At 43.9% G+C, this 19661-nt stretch overlaps 1 protein-coding gene across 1 annotated transcript; it reads right to left on the bottom strand.

Moving 5' to 3' along the window:
* Positions 1-16321: 16321 nt before the first annotated feature.
* mrpl19 (mitochondrial ribosomal protein L19) lies at positions 16322-19119 on the bottom strand. Its single transcript, XM_029425412.1, has 6 exons — positions 18963-19119; positions 18636-18750; positions 18417-18535; positions 17897-18031; positions 17039-17220; positions 16322-16847 (listed from the first exon to the last, which is right to left on the bottom strand). The coding sequence occupies exons 1-6, from the start codon at positions 19039-19041 to the stop codon at positions 16620-16622; spliced, it is 858 nt and encodes a 285-aa protein (XP_029281272.1). The 5' UTR covers positions 19042-19119; the 3' UTR covers positions 16322-16619.
* Between the last annotated feature and the right edge of the window lie 542 nt (positions 19120-19661).

Here is a 19661-nt window from a genome sequence, read left to right as displayed (position 1 = left end):
GGAACGATGGATGAACACTTTACTTATTTTCTGTGTCCTTACAGTACTGCTTAAACTGGGGCGAGCAGCAAAGGTTGCGTGGTCATTTAATCTAATATTAATATTCTCATATATCACCACTTTTACTCAAGTAAGCCATTCAAACATTGTTGACGCTAATGAGACTATCAATCTATTTGGCTCTTCGGGTCGTGACAGAAAGTTGACAGTTTCGCAGCATGTACTTGTACAGAAAAGTGCTTTATAATTTAATAATTTGTTGTATAAGTGCTTACGTCTGTATTAATTTGTGCATCTGCTGGTACGTGCACAGTTTCTCTCTGTGCCAGGACACCAGGGTGGGGTGGGGTGGGGGGGGGGGGTAGCTGAGCACGATGGAGCTGGGGCGGTAGGGAGGAGGAGGAGGAGGGTGGTGATGAAAGAGAGGGAGAGGATAACACACACTCACACACACACACACACACACACACACACACACACACTTTACTCTGTCGTCCGTTAGTGCCTGCCACCGTCACAGTGGGGGGGCTGTGGCCTCTGCATAGCCTGAGAATGCTAAAGGCTAATCCTACAGGAATGCTCCAGGAATGTGAAAGTTGAGTCAGGGATCGAACAAGAGAGGGGTGGAGAAGAAGTAGAGGTTGGGGAGGAGGGGGGGGGGCAGAAAGAAAAAAAAGGGAGACTTAGAGAAAAGGGTGGCATTCAGGAATACATGAAATGAAAGCGAGAGAAAGAGAAAAGGGGGAGGGGAGGGGGGGTTCAGAGAGTAAGAGGAGGAGGAGGAGGAGGAGGAGGAGGAGGAGGAGAGGTTGAAAGAAAAGAAAAGAAAAGAAGAGTTTGACAAAAAAAAGCAGAGAAAAGGAACAAAGAGAGAAAAAGAGGGGAATGGAGAGATTGGCAGGAGGGCTGATTGCAGAGTGTCCAGTTGTAAGATAAACGGTGGGATGCTTTCTTTTTCTCCCTGGCATTTATAGCAGTTGTTATGGAAACAAGGCCAAAAAAAGCTGGTGTAATATTTTGAAAAGACATCCCCCTGTCCTGCAGGTACACAGAGATCGTCCAGATAGTTTCGCTGGAAGACTGCGCGAGCTTGTCTTGTCATGAAACAAACGAACTTTGTGCAGGCTTTCGTAACAATGGCAGTTAGGCGTCCACCGTTGCAGCTTAGCTGCCAGGATGAGTCTCTGCTTGTCCTCGTTTCCTGGTTCCTGTTACAAAGATGGTTTTTCCACCACACAAGTGTACTGTGACGTAACCAAACCGGCCGGTATGTTCTCCCTTTGTGGTTTGTGCACCCTTGGGTCTGGTTCAGTTCTGCCTGAGAACACGCCGGTGAGACTCCCTTAACAAACATTTGGCACGCTTCCACTTTAAAAGACTTACCTTTTGTGGAAGTGTTTACTTTGTAACGACATCACAACTCCTCGATAACCTCTTGATATTCAAAGCCCTGATGTGGAAAAACCCTTCACGAAACGTCCTAATACAGATCAGACATACGTGAGTGATTGTATTATATGATATCTTCAGTTACGTGAAAGGCAGGTGTGCCCCTGTGTGTGTGTGTGTGTGTGTTTGCCTGAATGACTGCTAGCACGTGTAGGAAGAAAAGTTGTCTACACTGCACATATGTGTGTGTTTTCTTTGTCTCGCCGCTCTTGTGCAACAGTAATTACAGTTAGTTACGGTTACAGTTAAACTTGCTGACAAAACATTGCAGGCAGCACTTGCACAAATGCAGCTGCTCCATTATCTCTATCTTTGTGCGTGGGTCGATGTTTGTGTATATTTATGCAAACGTCTGCGTGTGTGTGTGTTCTGAAAGTAAATAACGGCCTTCTTAATTTGATGAATGAATAAACGGAAACATTCCTTCTGTTTTAATGAGTGTAAACAATACAATTCAAGGTCCTGGTGTTGTGCAATGCTGCCTGTTGTTCTGTCGTCACTTACTGTGACACTTATGAGAATGGAACATTATAATTAATGTTGTTAGTAACACCTGTGCTTTTCTTACTACGGCAGGTAACATTTTCTTCTGTTTCTAAAGAATTCATGAGAAAGTTCAAGTCAAGGGTCCCACTCTAAGGTCGGGTTATACTTGATGAGAAAAAGTTTGTATGACGCGTTGTCTGTTCACCCTTGACACCTCGACTCTTTTTCTGCTTTCTTTTTTGGGCTCCTTTGCGGAGGTGGAGGCATTTAATCATGACATGCATATACTCTAAGAAGCATCCCCTATCGTATCTTCTCTTTTTCTACCTTAGCCGCGCGTAGAAACACATTTTTGTGTCATATTTCAGCTTAAAACAAGTGGATTTTACTGTTTGATTGTGTTTGTTGTTATGAAAATATGATTGGTTTTATATTTCCTTACATGAAATGTATCATTGACTGAAAGAAGTCTGATTTTATAACACAAATTAATAACATGACTGGTCACAATTATGAAGCTTATAATTGATCATTTGTACGAATCCCCTGAATAGATGTGCATCTGTCTCGTGGCAGGTTTGCTTGTGAGTGTGTGTGTGTGTGTGTGTGTGTGTGTGTGTATGATGTAGTGTGTGTCTGCTGGCTGTCAGGAAGTGCTCTCATCATTAGGCTGGCTGGCTTAGTGTGCCTCTGTGGTCACCGGATTCCCCGAGAGACAAACTCCCTAACTCACTCAAGGACAGACCTCAGACTTAAAAAAAACAACACCACAGAGTGAGAGAGAGACAGAGAGAGAGAGAGAAGGAGAGAGCGAGCATCGAGGGTGGGAGGACGAGTGATAAATAGTAAATGTTTGAAGCCAACTGAGAGTGAGTGGGAGAGGAAGTGAGCAGATGGAAACTGAAGCGGTGGTGAGAGATTTGAAGAGGGAGGGATACGGGGAGAGACAATAGGACAGACAGGGACACAGAGAGTCATGCAGTTGGAGGAGGAAGTCCCCTAATAAAAGGTTTCCTGTCTCGCTGAGCGTCCCTAGTCTCTGATGGCTTTTCACCGAGGCCTGCTTGACACCAATTAAACCTGCTCTGGGACTGACTGCACGGCACCTCCCCCCCCCCCCCCCCCCCTCCAGGACACAGCAGACAGACAGCCATGCACATGATGACCCAGGGCTGTGTTAGAGGACTTCCTATGTAGGAATACAATATAAACACGGACGCACACACACACACACACACACACACACACACACACACACACACACACACACACACACACACACACACACACACACAGCTGCACTTACAGTCAGTGTAAATTGATAGAATTCATGATCATTTTGCGCAGATCTTTGTGAATTGGACCATTATTGCAATGAGGCTTATTTGCATTGAAAGGTGACAATGTTGCTTATTTTCCTCAGGTCCCACATCGGTCCAGCTAGCGTTAGCTGTGTCTCTCTTTCATGGCTCCATTTTTTGGTGATGGAAAATGACCAGACTTTCAAAACTCACAGCTGAATTGAATCAACACGGAGTAACTAACATGATACTAGAGTAACTAACGAACAGAGTAACGTAGGGAGTGGAGTGTTCATATCACAGATGAGACTATGAAACAGCTGACCACATCGACCTTTGTGACAGTTGGAATTGAAGTGATATTACAAAAAAAGGTTAATGCCCATCCCCACACAGATCAAATTACTGGTACCAGCATTATCAGTCCAAACCAAAAGAAATCATGCCCCCCTAGAAAGCAGTAAAGAATCTTCCATTTCAAAACAAACACCGAAGTCTGATTTGACTTTCTAAATGACTTTGGTTGTCATACACACTTTTGTGAGCATGGGAAAGTGATTTAACATGTGGCGGTGTAGAGGCTATAAAAACATACATGAGAGATTGACTTCTGAGAGAAGTTCTCCATTTGTGTGGCCCTTAAGATCCTGGAGGATCCGGGATGATGCGGCTCAGGATAAAGGATTGGGACGCAGATTACAGGAAAAAAAAACAAAAAGGGGGTAGATTGGCGGAGGCGGGGGTGCAGGCAAATTGGAAATTGGGCCCAAAGCCCGGCACAGCATGCCACGCTCCAGGCTTCATCCAGCCCCGCTTCAAAGAGCCCTGAAATCTCTCCAGAGCCACTCAGACAAATTATAGTAATAAACAACAAGTCAACCCCCCCCCCCCCCCCCTGATCTCACCGCCTCACCTCCCAGGGGGAAAACAAACGGCCCGGGATCCCGTTGTCCCAGCAACTGAACCCTGACCAGCCCGCCCAGCCACTGACCGTCTGTTTCCAACTTTGTTTGTTTGTTTGTTTTACTCAAAGACACCAGAGACTGCGGCAGCGGGGAGGGTTATCTTCACAGAGCTCAAGCTGAAAGGAGTTGGAAAAAATAAAGAACCTTCAATTACTTGTGATTTAGTCCATCCTGGGGTATTATGGGGCTGGTGTGTTTGATTGGGAGAGATAAGCTGGACTGTGAGTGGGCTCTAATGACCGACCGGCCTACGGGAACGCTGGGTGTGCTTTGTTCAATTGTGTGCTTACTGTAAATCATAATTGTATCCTCATTTTACAAAGCCTGCGTGAAAGGCCGAGGAAACATTTTCTCTCCAGTCTGTTTTCGGACAAATCCAGGAGGAAGCGACGGCGGCGGCGGCGGCGGCGGCCCGCCTTCATGTTGAGTGAAGTGTGGCACACAGTGAGGACTCGTCAGGTACACAAGGTCTCGCCCCAAACTATTGGCAGGTATTTGCCAAGAACTCTGCTTTTTTGACACACACTTGCACGACCCTGCATGTGTTCGGAGGTTAGGAGACTCAAATCGACGCTATAATCCTAATGGTGTGCCGGTGCATGTTTCTTCTGCACGCCATGCCCCTTCCGTCTTTGACCCTCACTTCCCACATCGCGTCCAAAGGGGCAGTAACAACTTAGAATGTATTAAAGGGGAAAGAAATGTACCACTCATATACTTGTGCAGGAGTTGAAGTCTTTACCTCCCGTCCAAGGCCATCGGCACTCAGAAGGTGTGGAATTCGACAAGGCAATAACTCAGAGCCCTCTACTGTAGCTCACATGGAACTGCTAACAGAAAACCTAAGAAGGCTCTGGGCGAAGAGTGGGCTATCAATCACGACTCTCTTCTTTTATCTGGTTTAGCTAAGAGGAAAGCCAGATAAACACTCTCTGGTACCATTTCTCAGAGGTCAATCCCTGTGTGACACTAAAGCCTCGCTTGGAGACCCACCAGACATTCAGGTGACAGAGGGAGAAAGGGATGCACGGACAGACAAAGGAAGAAGAGGGGAAGACGAATAGATGAAAAGATGCTGGACCAAACATAAATGTTTAAGTTCAGGAGCTAAGGGGGGAGTGTACCTCCCAGAGCCTCGCTCCGGCAGATCAATCATGCCAATATCAGACAGTCATGGGAGGAATGTCAACAGCGCTCACCTCTAACCTCATGTGTGAAGGCATTACAGTGGAGCAGTAACCCCCGATTCTCCTCACGGCGACCTCCAGGCAGCCCTGCTCTAATGGAGATTTTATGGATGGTGTTTCACTTTATAGACACTGTAGGCCTGACTCTGCGGCTCTGGGAGCCAGATGTGTTATATGGACAAAGTAGGCCAATTACTTGAGACGGAAAGAGCTCTGGATGCTTTTCTCAGGTACAGGCACTGATGTGTCAAATAAACTTCACTCAAGGCGGAGGAGAGCACTAATGTAAAGAAATTGAAAGCTTGTCTCCTACAAAATACATTTATGTACTAATGATTTTTGCCAATTAACTTGCTTGGATTGCATTCAACTGTAATGTTTTTGTTTTTTTTTCCAAACTACAAAGTACAACATCATACTGTAAGTCATTGGGTTCATGGTTGGAATTTGACACTGGAGGTATAAGGTGCTTTCAAGTAGCGAACGGTTGCTGCCGCCTGGCAACGTCCATGTTCTGTGTTTTGAGTCATAAAAATGAAAACATAGACTGGACTGCATTATTACTGCTACAAATCGTGTACACAGTAGCTTTTCTTTGAGGTAATCTCTCCTCGCATTAAAGAGTTACAACAGTTAAGACACAGAAGCGTGGAGAAGCTGCCTTTTGTTATTATTGAATGCAGAAAAAAGGGGAAAACTTTCTCAGAACCTCTGTAAATGAAAAGAAACATCTTAGGACTGACCTTTTAATTCAGTTTTTAAGTAGTTTGTTCCTTTTTTTTATTGCAATTTGTTTGTTTAAATACTTTAAATGTGTTTTTCTATGCACATTTTAGGTATGACAGGTGCTTAACACATAAGTTACACATTATTATTTGTTGATTTCCAACTTCCATCTAAGGTTTTCTTGTTAGTCAGAGTGAAGACTGATGATGAAAATAACAACAGCTGTGAAGACAGTGTTGGTAAGAAGAAACTGGGCAACAGCTTCCTGATCGTACAACGTCCTCCTGTCAGATAAAGAAAGAGAGTTACTTACTTAACCCAGAGAAGAGACGTTTGAGTTAAAAATCAAGAGAAACAAAGATAGAGAGAAAGAAATACGTGGATAAAGAGCTTCAAAGACACTGCAGGTTTAATTAGGTAACACATATAGAGATACCCGTCCACATTCAAACACTTCATTGGTTCACTGAGACGTCACTCATTTTATTCATTTGACGTCAGATAACAAAATAGGCATAAATACAGGTTGATGATAACAAATGTTTTTGAGTGATGAGTTAATATTTACATTCAAATGGTGTGATGACAGGGTGGGCTACAGGTGATGGGCTCCATCACACTGAAAGTGGCATTCCTGTTTTTGTAAAGCTCCATTTTTCTGGGTGTAATGTAGACACAAGGCCAAATCACTGTGGACATATTCTTAGAGAGAGAGAGAGAGAGAGAGAGCGAGAGCGAGAGAGAGCGAGAGAGAGAGAGAGAGAGAGAGAGAGAGAGAGAGAGAGAGAGAGAGAGAGAGATTCCCCAAGGAGCAGAGAGCTGAGACGTTGGATAATTCCCGGTGCTTTCCCGGTGCCTATAGAGAGGGGCCCCCCTGGATTTGTCAGTTGTGGCTGCAGCTGTCTCCGGGCAAAATGGACCACAGTGGACCTGACACTTGATCTCTCTTCTCTCTCTCTGCCTCTCTTTCTTGTCCTTTTCTGTCTCTCTGTCTCTCTGTCTCTCTGTCTCTCTGTCTCTCTCTCTCTCTCTCTCTCTCTCTCTCTCTCTCTCTCTCTCTCTCTCTCTCGTTAGCAGGGAAGTGGTGGAGGAGAGGGTCACGGCCAGTTCCACTTCCAGTGCCTCCACTGATACCCCTGCTCCACATGACTCGCCCCTTGCAGTCCTGAAACGGGGCAAATCCTGGCGATTCAGGGGGCACAGACCTCTCCCACCCTCCCCTGCTTCCACTCCTTCCTATATACGTCCTCTCATAATGATTTGTATACGTGTGTGTGTGTGTGTGTGTGTGTGTGTGTGTGTGTGTGTGTGTTTAGGGGATGAGGAAGGAGAGGAGGGGGCAAGTGTGAACAGCTGTGATGTATTGTCGTCTGGGGCATGATAATATACCCATGTCATTAGGGCTGGACATTGCTAACATGTGTGTGTGTGTGTTACGGTAGGTTTTAAAACAAGCTAGTCACAGTTCAAAGGAGGCCACAGCTTGCTGGCAAAGTCCGATTACCTGCTGCGCCCGTAAAGGAAGCAGAATGAGGTGAGTAAAGTGAAATGAATGCAGCCTACCGCCACAGAGCAAAATAAAAATGCGGATATTAGTAAGAGAAAGGGGCTCTCAGGTGAATGTGTGTGTGTGTGTGTGTGTTGGAAGGAGGAGAGGGGGGGCAGTAGCTGGAAGGGTGAGAAAGGTAGAAGGTTTTGATGTTTGGAGAGGGAGTGCAGCAGGGGAGCGCATCGTAATGTATCTATTGAAGTTCAGACCTCTGTGTTTGATACAGTACATCTGTACCCCATTTCCCTCTTCTCCCCCAGCTGTGCACTCTCACGTGTGCAGGAACAATAAGACCCGGGCCCATAAATTCCCTCACTCTCTCTCTCACCCTCCCTCCGCATCCATCTCCCTTAGCGTCCTCTTTTTTTTTTTTTTTTTTTTTTTTATCTCTTTTCCTCTATCTCTTGTCAGTCCTCCCCCCTCCCTTCTCCCCTTCTCCCTTTTTGATATAACGTAATGATAGTAGCCTTTTGTTATTAGCTCTGATGTCTGTCGGCCTCAGATTGCTGACTTGGCTGCAGCCCTTCATCGCAGACACCGCGTCGTAAAAGAAAAGAGCTCAAATTAATTGATTTCCTCTCAGTAAGAGGGGGTCATGTCTTCTGCTCTGGTTTCCAACATCCCTTACTTACATCCCCCCCCCCCCCCCCCCCCTTATTCCCTCGACCTCACACTCCCCATCTCCTCACCCCTCACTCTCAGCGCACCCCCTTAACCAAACCCCTCTACCGCCACTCTCCGCAGTGCAAGAGAGTGGAAGTATCAGTTGGCCCCCGTCGGGTCCGCTGGGGTCTGGGTTGCGCAATAAATGAAATATGGTAGCTGTCGCATTAGGAAATCCATTGAAGTTAATTAGGGCCGGTGTTCTCCGCGGATCCACATCTGCTGCTGTTTAGGCGCCAACACCCCCCCCCCCCCCCCCATCCAGACACTACTGGGGGGACTGTTGTGTGGAACAGGAGGGTGGGAGTTGATACCGATGGCGAAACTGGACCTGGGGTATTGAGTGGTACTGGCCAGCGGCTGGCTGGATAGCTGGAAGCTGAGTGGCTCTGAGGTCGTGACCTCCAGGTAATTCGTGATGGTGGCTGCACGGAGCATCGAGTAATGGATACAGCGTTGTTATCAGGGCTATCAGCTGGCTAAGATGTTGTAAACCAGCTACTCCACACCCACATGCTATAACATCAACCAGCCATCTGAGATTGTTTCAGGATGTAGGATAATTCAGCACCCGCTGATTGGCTCATTGACGGTCAAGCAATGTCGCAAAATAAAAGATGAAACTGTCTCATATTATTGTCTGGTAATGAGCTGTGAAACAGATCTTAGTCATTTGGAAGTGAGGGCTATTGCAGGGTAATGGGGTGTAATTTTGTGATGGCAGCTCAGATAGAACAGTCAGAGGGCGTGCGAGGCTTTACCGTACGCCGGAGGATTTATCATACCCCGACAATGTACAACAGCTGAATTACATCAGGAGGGATAATGGCAAGCAAACAATAAAGACAAGACAAGTAAACTTAGTGTGACCGAGCTGACCACTACATCGACAGTAGTCACTGAACTCAAAGGGCAGCGTTTTGTCAAAGAGAGACAGACACGGCGGGGTCAAAAGTTTAATGATAGTGTGTGTGAAGCGTTGCGACTGGGAAGTGTATTGGCATGTAGACAAACGGTTCAGAGCTGCCATGAATGGCCGGTCACAGCTCTTTAAAAAACGAGACCGCGAGTGCCGGAGCGATGGGTCAGATCAGGTTCTGAATCATCCGTCGGATTCAAAGAGCGTCAGGCGGGCCCACTTGGCTGCTCCAGGGTTTGTTTTTATTTCAGGCTCGGGTCAAATATTTTGCCAATTAGTTTTCTTTGACTTTTTTTTGTTTTGTTTTGTTTTAACGTGCTTGGAGTTCCAGATGGGGAAAAGGTTTACTGTATCAGCACAGTTCAAAGAGTGTTTGGTGAGCTGTCAGTCAACAGAGTAAGTCAGTTGACATTAAACTTTTCTGTGTTCATTGTGTTGCCCCACAAAGACCCTCATCCATCTGGTTTCTCAAAGGGTTTAATAAAAAAATAATTAAATAATTCTATGTTTTGGTTCGAGCAAGGGTCGTTAAGGTAGCCCATATGTTTATTCTTTTTTTCACTTGCGGAGTTTAGCCGCATTTTTAGTTTGACATAAATCTTTATGATGTACAGCATATTCATAATAAACAGATGTGTTTAAAAGTCTTCTTAACATGAGGCATCAACTACTGGTTCTTTAAAAAAAAAAAAAACAGTTCAAAGTCTTATTGTATTTAGTGATATGAAGTGAGTGTAGTTGGAACAGCACTGTTGTAACTTCTCAACAAATTCAGCGACTGTTCACGTATCGAGGGTGTAAGGACAGACAGTGTCGTATGTCAAACTGATTGCCAAGCCCTTTGAAGCAAATGTGTGATTATGGGCTACATAAATACAATTAACTTGGCATGACTTTCAATTATTTTCTCCCGGTGCATAGCTTATCTAAAGGTCTACTATTCAGCAGGAGAATGAAGGTGAAGAAATGGTCACTTAACCTTTGTCAAATCACAGAATAACCCACCCTTGGTCAGTCATAGCAGGGGGTCAGTACACCCAACTGAGGTGGCTGACCATCTGTCACCTACAGTTCAGTTCAGGGAGAGTCTTCACTGTGTCATCCATCTTCACTTTGCATTCTAAGTGTGTGTCCGCAGTGTGTGTGTGTGTGTTTCACACCATTTGTCAATAGTTCAGAGTGCATCTTCACTCATTCGTCTTCAGCGAGCATCTTAAGTGTGCATTCTTTGTGTCCATCTCAGGTCATTAGTGGTCAGCACGTATAATGGATGAATGGGGTGGGGGGGGGGGGGCTATCAGGATAATGTGAAGGGTTTCTCTCTTCTGGTTTGAAACTGATTGGACAACTTAACACGATTGTGTTCAAACTGCTTCTTTTTTTTAATCTTATGGCCAAATATTTCAAATGTAGTATACTGTAAATGCCTGAGAATGACTTTGAGACTTTCAGTTCTCATACAGAATATTTTAAAACGTAGAAATCACAAACTCTAACGCAATATTAAAAATATTGTTGCTATTATTGTTAAATCATTCAGATGTTTTCATATTCATCTGCTGAAGGTGGTTTCTCCGTGCTCACCTTAAATCTCTTAAGATGTGTGCGTACTTACTATATTCAATTATTAAACAAGATTTTTGTTTAGTTTTTTGTCTGATGTTTATTCATACATGCTGTGTTTTGTGTTGCGTGTGTCTTTATTTTAATTGAATTTTTTATTAATATATTTATTTACTGAATATTCATCTGTAAAATGCATGGGACTGCCTTTTTTTATGTTTGTGAAGAACATTTCTCAAGGGGATCTTTAAGGTGACCTTTAACCTTAGCAAACTGTGTTAGCCATGTTACCTCACAAGATCTTACAGGCAGTAAGATGTACGGATTCAGATATTCCCCGTATATGTGAATATCTTTCAATCTATGCTGGCAACATTTGACAAAATATACACCTAAGATCATCAGACAATTAAAAAGCCATGCCTCTCAGCTGATAGAAACCCCCCCCCCCCCCAGAAAAGAGGCAGTGAGATGAAGCTGGCAGTACCCGGTCCTGTGAATGTGTGTTCTGCCTGCATACTTGGCATCAGATCAAGGTGAATCTGGTATGAGCGAGGGAATGAGCTAAGGAAAGTGTGTGTGTGTGAGCAGTGTGTGTGCATTTGCAGCCCTCATTAGTAAACTCCAGCCCTGTGTTCACAGTATGAACACACCACTCCTCCCCTTCCCCTCACTCTCAGCCTCTCAACTAAATGAGGTTAATAAACTCAAGCGTTTACTACCATCACCAACACCATCCCTCCTCCCCTGCTTTCTCCTTCATCTCTGCCTCTCTACCTCCACTGCGCTTTGCACTCCTGAGCCAGCACTCCTCCACCTCCCTTTCTCCTCTAAGCCTCCCTCCTTCTTTCATCTCAGCTGAAACGCTTTCTTCCTCTTTTCCTCACCTTGTTTTTATTGTCATTGTTGCAGGGCGAAAGCTCTGGGATTTCCTCCCTCTATTTCCCAGGACAGAGCTGCAATTACAGCTCAGGAGAGAAGAAGACCAGCTGTGCAGGGGCATTGAGAGCAGTACACAAGCGGTAGCAGGGAGAAAAAGATGAGGGCGCCCCTCAGAGGCAAGGATATGAAACTGCTCATATTCCCACCACAAATATTTCTTCCTCAACATCAAAGCAGAAGCATACTTTCAAAACCGCACGGCTGTTTTTTTAAGTACCAGGCAAGGTCACCATGACCAAACAGGAATAAGAACCCATCATAACGAATAATGCGCTGTGTTATGACCTAGCTCGCTCTGTCTTGAGCATTAAAAACACAACTGAACACACACACACACACACACACACACACACACACACACACCGGCTGTGGCAGGAACACGCAGTGATACCAAGGAAATGTGAAGAATGCATCAAACAGCCTTGGGTGCTCTTATCTTGGACTGCATGTGTACAGGGACATCCTAAAAGAAGAAAATACTCAAAATGTGATTAAAGAGAACACATAAACATAAAGGACACATTCAGACAGCTGTGACCTGATTACGTGAAGGAATGCTGTTGGGACTGGGCAGAAATAATAGTGGCATCATGTCATTATTAGCTTATAGCCTCTGGACGTACAAACAATTAGGTAACATTTTTTAAGCATATATTATTACTTATTATACTTTGTTCATATTTTACGGACACGGGACACGTGGACGCGAGAGTAACATTGAAATAGCTTCTGTGATTATCCGACATATCTGACTGGATTACCTTCAAACAAAAGAATTATTTCCACCTCAGGTCTGGTCACAGTGTTGCTCTGATCATATGACTGAGGGGCTGCTTTCATCAAGGCCCCAAGCTGGTCTTAGTTTTTTTTTTTTTTTTTTTTACAGTTTTTCCTTTCATTCTATATTAAGTGATACACAGCGATGATGGTGCAAGTGACCGGGACTTTAAACTGATTACGATCCATTCACTCATCCCGCTGCCTGTAACGGGGATATTCCACACTTCTGTTATTGTCAACAAATCCCATGAAAAGACCAAATCCAACAATACGTAATGAGTCCCTCAATACTTTCTGACTTCATCGTAGCTTTACGTAACATTACTCCAAAAAGGGGGGAAATAGGGCATTTGTTGGGAACTATTTTTAGCTGCGGATTAATACACATCTGGCGCTGGAGTGCAGCAGCAGGATGGTGTAAGTGGGATTGACTCAAAAACTACAATTTGGTTTAAAGTAATGAAGGAACCTGTCATGTGGTGTGGCTCATTGATGTGTTTTTTTTTTTAAACACACAATGGAACTCTATCGCACACTTTGACTACACGGTCAATATTTGTTAGTAGGATCAAGTCATTGTTGATTTTGGTCTTTTCGTGAGATTTATTGACAATAAGAAAAAACATTCACTTTAATGTAAAAGGTTCCAATGACGTTTTCATAAGTGCAAAAATAATGCGTGTATCTGCCCCGTTACTCCGATCCGCTCAGAAATATAATGTGTTCTTGTTCCGCCGGTCTCATGAACATCGGCTCGCTAGTTTTTTCCCGTAATGCTGTTGACAACCAAACAACAAGCAAACCGAACCCAAAACATAACCTCCTTGGCGGAGGTAATTATACAGTTCTCTAAATTAAAGGGGGAACTTAAAGTATCAAAGTCTACGTAATAGTCACAGGGGAGTGATACACAACTGGAAGAAACTGTTGCAGCTTAGTCAAGTCTGAGAAAATTGACAATTAAGTTGAAGAAATTTCAACCGAAAGCCGACGTTACAAAGTGGGGGTGTGGAGCCATATGCAGGGAAGGTATAACAATAAAAGCTATTGAGGTGTAGGGTCCAGTAGCTTGACTGTTAGGTACCAACAGTCAACATAGCTTCTCTTTTCTGTCTCTCTCTTAAATCCCTCAACGTTGTGGAAGCAACACTCGATTGCTAAAACACTCTTTTACGTGACCCCACTCCTGCTTTGTACGGTCATCCCTGCCCTCTGGACATTGTTGAACATATGCCATTTTCGATTGACACTTTTATCTGTACATTTTCCGGATGCTTGGCCCCAACTGGAAATGATCCCCTGACCCTGGCGGCGCTGCGGGACCCACTCCACACTGGATCGCATTATTAAAATGACTGTGATATGTGCCTGTTCAACTTCAGGCATCAGCTGCTTGCAACGCAATGTTTCCGAACAGCTGTCGCACTGCCGGCTTGTCTGTGTGAGTGCGTAACAAAGAGAGAGTGATGGCAGCAGGAGCCCCCGTCAGGCCCATGGGACGGTCGGGAGAGGAGCAGACGGTCGTGTCGTTTCACTGCAAACATATGGTGAAACTCAAGTGTGTAATTTACCTAAGACTACGGGTGGCCCCAAGTAACACGTACACACATGCACAAATGTTCTCACACACACACACACACACACACACACACACACAGTGACAGGGTGTAATTTACCTAAGGCCTATGGGTGGCCCTGTATCCCCTTGCACTTGTCATACACACAGACAGCTCAAGCGCAGTTCACACTTCCTGGCAGAGACAGCGAGAGTGAAACTAATTTCCCCAGGCCTGCAGACAAGAGTAAGAAATCACACAATGACAGAGATGTTAAAAGAGGGTGAAACTCCATTTAGTGTATTGGCCACAGTGGAAGACATTACCCCCAAAATCTCAACCTGTGGGAGTTGCTGCACACACTGTATCACATCCTCTCCGATTCATCAACCTGGCTCCTTTTCAAAGCTGGCGCGGTCCTCCCTCAGAGCGAGAGAGAGAGAGAGAGAGAGAGAGATGAAGGTCACGGGATCACAAGCAAAGGGGAGGAAGACAGATTAGAGGAGTGTGTCCCTCCCTACATTCCTGCACTGACCTTCATAGTAGTGTGGCACTGTAGCTATCATCAGCCCACCATGCTTTACAGTTGGTTGTTATTGAGGGGTGGGATTATGAGGCTCCTCAAACCTGCATGCCCCACCCCGATTCCACGGCAAGCGCAAATGGAGCATATCTTATTTCGCGTGAGGATTGACAGACAGGGGGGGCTCCAGACGTTTACAGTTGGCACTGTTTGAGGTGTCTGTCTGTGAAGGCTGATATGATAGTCTATCTGTGTGTGTGTGTGAGTGTGTGTGTGTGTGTGTGTTTGAGAGCCTGTGTTTGATCTCCTTTCCCAGCCAAGGGGCTTTAACTTCACTCCAGGTGCAGAGAAGTCAACCTGAGGGCATGGGAGGCACATACAGTTGAGATCACAACCCTGAAGTATTCACACACACACACACACACACACACACACACACAGAGGAAGTTTGTAAGCAGTAACTCAGACTGAGTAACTTTGTGGTTTAAACTGGTTTACCAGTCCAGTGGTGTCGCCGTGGAATGCTTCTAGAGAATCAGCAGTGTGCTGCAGGATAAACATTACTGTTTCCGCCTCCACACGTGAACATCAATCAGTCCCAAACAGAAATACTGAGAGTAAAAAAAAAAATGAAAAGGTGAAAGGCCCAGCTGGTTCAGTGGGCAGTATAATGACAATGTGCAAGACAGGCTCTCAGTCTACTGTACACAGAAGCAGAAGGAGTTGGTTTTCTTTGCGGCGGGTCAGCTCTGATTGGGCAGAGAGTAAATTAGGTCGAAAGTCAACAACGGGACTAAACACACTGAATGTGACCCTGACGAGAAGCTGAGACGTAGTTGTTTTGATCTCAAAATAAATCGACAAACTATTAATTCTACCCAATAACGTCAATTGCTGCGATGTTAAAAGCTCTTAACTGCATTTCTTCCATTCCATTACCTTAAATGTGGCGGGAATAATCGCTCTCTTTATTCCTCTGTATCTCCACACAGGAAATCTGTGTGGTCCGTAATGAGCTCAGTAAACATCTGCTACTCCTGTATTAAAGACCATTTTCTACGCGTCTCATCCTGTAATATGGAGAAATTAGAGTGCAGGGACTCATTCTGCGTGTTTATACACACACACACACACACACACACACAGTGAGCAGACATAACATAAGGAGTCCAAGTGTTTTTATACTACCCAACTGACGCTCTAACATACCATCTCAACACCACAATTTTCCATCCACAACAGTAAAACACTACTGGGTGTCCTTGGTGTATGGTCCCTGAATAGTAGAGTTTCTTTTTTCCCCCCAAAGAGCAGGGTACTGGGACCTGATCCAAGAAGCAGGTTTACTGATTTATCTGGAAATATTTAGTAATTTAAACTCAGAAGCTCCTCAAAACTGGAATGTAAAAAGGTTTTACATCAGATAACTCGGTAAAGATGCGTTTTGGGAACAAGCTCCTCGTTATTTGTTTAACTAAAATAATACACTGTTGTTTATTTAGCATGGCAGCATTTCCCTACACACAACACTGTGGGACACAACAAAGACTCGGTTATGCAACTGCTGCTTGATGCAACATATAAAGAGGAATAGCACCACCTAGTGTCAAGACTGTGTCACTCCACAGCAGTACAGTACACTCCACTTACAGGCTTGTAACTAACCTAAAAGCAAAACAGAAACAACAACACAATGTAATGCAAAGGCTTGGCAGGTTTAACAACTTTTATTAAAGAAACCACGTAATGGATGTCATAACTAAGGCCAGTGCCGTCATATACTGTACAACAGACTGACGAGACAAAAAGAAGAAGACATGACTCCTACAACATCAGTTTCCATATTGGCTCCTCCGCGTATATACACTGGATCGGCTGTGGGACACCATCTGGATTACCTTAATCCAGCAGAGTGTTCCCCATCCGTGCAAACCTCATATTCCAGCCTTTTCCCATTCCAGAAAAAGTCAGTTGGAGGTAAAAAAACTGAACAACGTTTGCATCTTGAGATCACCCTTGCTTGCTCATCTCCTGCTGGACCTCACTGAGGATCTCCTGCTCCAGTTTGGACGTGTCGTACTCCTTCAGCATGTCGTACTCGTCCCAAGGTTTCGCCCACTTCTGCGCGTGCTCCATCTTCTTTTCGCTCATCGACAGGTCAAAGCGGATGCCCTGGATGTTGAACTTCGGTCGTTCCCAGCGTTTGGACCATGGCTTTGGGAGCATCTTTACCTTGAGCTGGTGAATAGACAGACATGCTGAATATGCTGTAGTGCTTTTAGATTAAACCACACACTGAAGGCACATTTGTGTCAGTATTACTTAGAAATAATACCTGCATTTATATGAATTATGATGCATGCAGCATTGTAAAAAAAGTGACTAGTGCAGTTAGTTACTAACACGGATCCATCTTAAAGTTCTCTTACATCGTTGAGAGGCACCTCTCCAGTGAGGGAGAAGGGCTCAGGCTTCATGTCCTGGTCCACGGTGCTGTATTCAGGCAGAGCGTCTCTCAGATACATCAGGTTGTCATCCAGCCTCTTCTCAAACCTCAGCAAGTCAATCTTCTGGATACGAGGGCTGTACATGTCGTAGCAGATCTCCACGCCTGAGCCACACACGTGAAGAAAACACATGATTGAAATGCTGAAGGCCACCCGGTTCACTTTTTGTACATGTGAAGAAACTCAGGATGGAGAAAGTTAATGAGCAAGCTTTTATTCGTCCAAGTTATCAGTGGTCAACATCAAATGCCTGTGCTGCCTTACTAATGAGAGAACACACTTGAATAGAGGGAGCTCATGCTGAGCAGCAGCATACTGTGCGACTACAGACGAAAACCTAAAAATCATAGACAATTATGGAGGGAAATGGACGATCGGACTTACTGTAACACTTATAATATGCGAGAACATTTTGGTTTACTTAAAACTAAATATTCCTTCATGCCAGGAGACAGTGATGCCAGTCTGTTCGATGTCAGTAGGGCTGCAACTACCGATTATATTCTCAATTAATCGTTTGGTCCATCAAATGTCAGAATATATTTTTTAAATGCCACACGAAAGTCACAACTGATCTTTTTAAATGTGTTAAATATTGTATATCTCCATATTTCAGTCTGAAAACAGCATTTTTGCATGAAGAATTACTTTAACAATTAATCGTTAACGATAACCTTTCTGTTGATCAACTTATCGATTCGTCGACTAATCGTTGCAGTTCTAGATTTCAGTACAGTTCTCCGTTACTGAGAGCTTACACAGAAAATAAATAAACCTCACCTTGGCTATCAATGATGTTCCTCAGAATAAATGTGGCTCCCAGCCCCTTTCCACTCCTCTGGGTACAGATGCCAACAAAGCGGTTAATTTTGCCACTAGCATTAATGTCGGCCATGGTCACTGCCAGGATGCTCCCTGAAGACAATCAGAATAATTTACACCATTAACAAAAACACGTTTTAAAATATTTTACAATATATAGAAGGAAAACCAAAAGGAAAACAACAACAGTGGAATGATTGAAAACGTTGTAACTTGTGAAATAGGGGTGTAAAACAGAAGTTGCACCACAATACGATATTATATCGATTCTTTGGACAACAATACAATATCTGCTGATATCACCAAGTCTGCCTTGATACGGTTTCCTTTTGATGTTCATAAAAGAAAATATGTCCTCCTCTGATTGTAGACTGACAGCTAGGGCAACATAAATATTGGATCTAGTTGCATTACTTTACCTCTCTTCCAGACTTATGGGAGAACATGTGCCTGCTGAGTGATGAAACTGGTTTCTTACCTACATAGAATTCAGGGATGGTGAGCACTTTCCTCCTGCGGATCATGTCTATCCTCTCCATGTAAAACTTAAAAGGATCTGTTCTCTGTCTGGGAGGGATGAACTCTGGGCTCAGAAACCTGAGAGGGAAACACAGCACTTTAAAAAAAACATACTTTACAAATAATGCAGAGCTAGTATGTGTATGTGGGAGTGTCGGACAGAGAAGCACTATCATACTTTCTCAATGATTCTGCAGTCAGTGTTTTATCCATGACGACAGGTTTGGGTGGAGGGGTGAACTTCGTTGGCTTCTCGTCAGGAGCAAGTCGACACAGAGACGTGGATATGGACCCTGGGAAAACAACATGAATATAAGAAAACAAATGAGTACGTCTGTTAAAGTCTTGGTCGCTATTAGGTTGAAACATTGCAAGCTAACGCTTCACCGTTAGCTACGCTAGCTTATAGTTCGAGGATGTACATTACAAGTACTGCACGTCTTCAAAGCCTGACAGCAAAGTATAAAGTATAACGGAGAAAGGAAAGCTTGTTACATATACTTACGTTCATTTCGGAGCCGGAGGTTTTGAAATAACCTCGTTGAAAACAGAATTCTGTCGAGCCCTTTCGCACAGACAGCCATGTCTGACCTTCTGTTGTCACATGGGAACTTGTACGGAAGCCGTGTAGGGCAAATCTCACTGAAACGCGATTTGTTCGAATCTGCAGGAAGGTCTACTGTCCACAAGATAGCGCACCTGTTTCATCAGCTATACAAGAGAAAGATAAGAAATGGCACCTAAATAGTCCACTACTAAATTAAATTAAATTAAAAAGCTTGATTTATTGAGATGACAGACTAATATATAATATATAACAAATAACTACCTTGTTTTCTTTACAGATATCATGTTTATATATTTGTGTTTTTTTTTGCTTTATTAACGTAGGCTACATGTTATTAACAACACAGGGAGGGTAGATTTTATCTTTTTTATTTTTGTTGGATTTATAGATGTTTCTAGCCAGATTTTTAAAGTTGTTTATTTTTTTTATTTTTTTTTATTTTTTTAAGGTTTAAAAAAAGAAAGAAAAGTGATGTCAAAAGTAGTATTGAGATCCTCTGCTTCAGTAAAAGCAGCAATGCATACTGGATACCCCATTACAAGTAACGTTATCCACAACAGTATTAGGAACAAACATTTACATTAATTATCTAAATGTAACGTCCTCATTGGTGCACAAATGGCCCCTTTCATATTA

The sequence above is a fragment of the Cottoperca gobio genome, chromosome 24, assembly GCF_900634415.1.
Source record: "Cottoperca gobio chromosome 24, fCotGob3.1, whole genome shotgun sequence".
Classification (NCBI taxonomy): Eukaryota; Metazoa; Chordata; class Actinopteri; order Perciformes; family Bovichtidae; genus Cottoperca; species Cottoperca gobio.
Note: the sequence above shows the minus strand (reverse complement) of the source record. Positions and strands in the feature narration are given on the sequence as shown.

Coding starts and splice junctions, on each gene's coding strand:
- mrpl19 (XM_029425412.1), bottom strand. CDS start 19,041: ATGGCTGTCTGTGCGAAAGGGCTCGACAGAATTCTGTTTTCAACGAGG. Junction 18,751..18,962: donor CCTCCGGCTCCGAAATGAAC/GTAAGTATATGT, acceptor TTGTTTTCCCAG/GGTCCATATCCACGTCTCTG. Junction 18,536..18,635: donor ACTGCAGAATCATTGAGAAA/GTATGATAGTGC, acceptor TTTCCCTCTCAG/GTTTCTGAGCCCAGAGTTCA.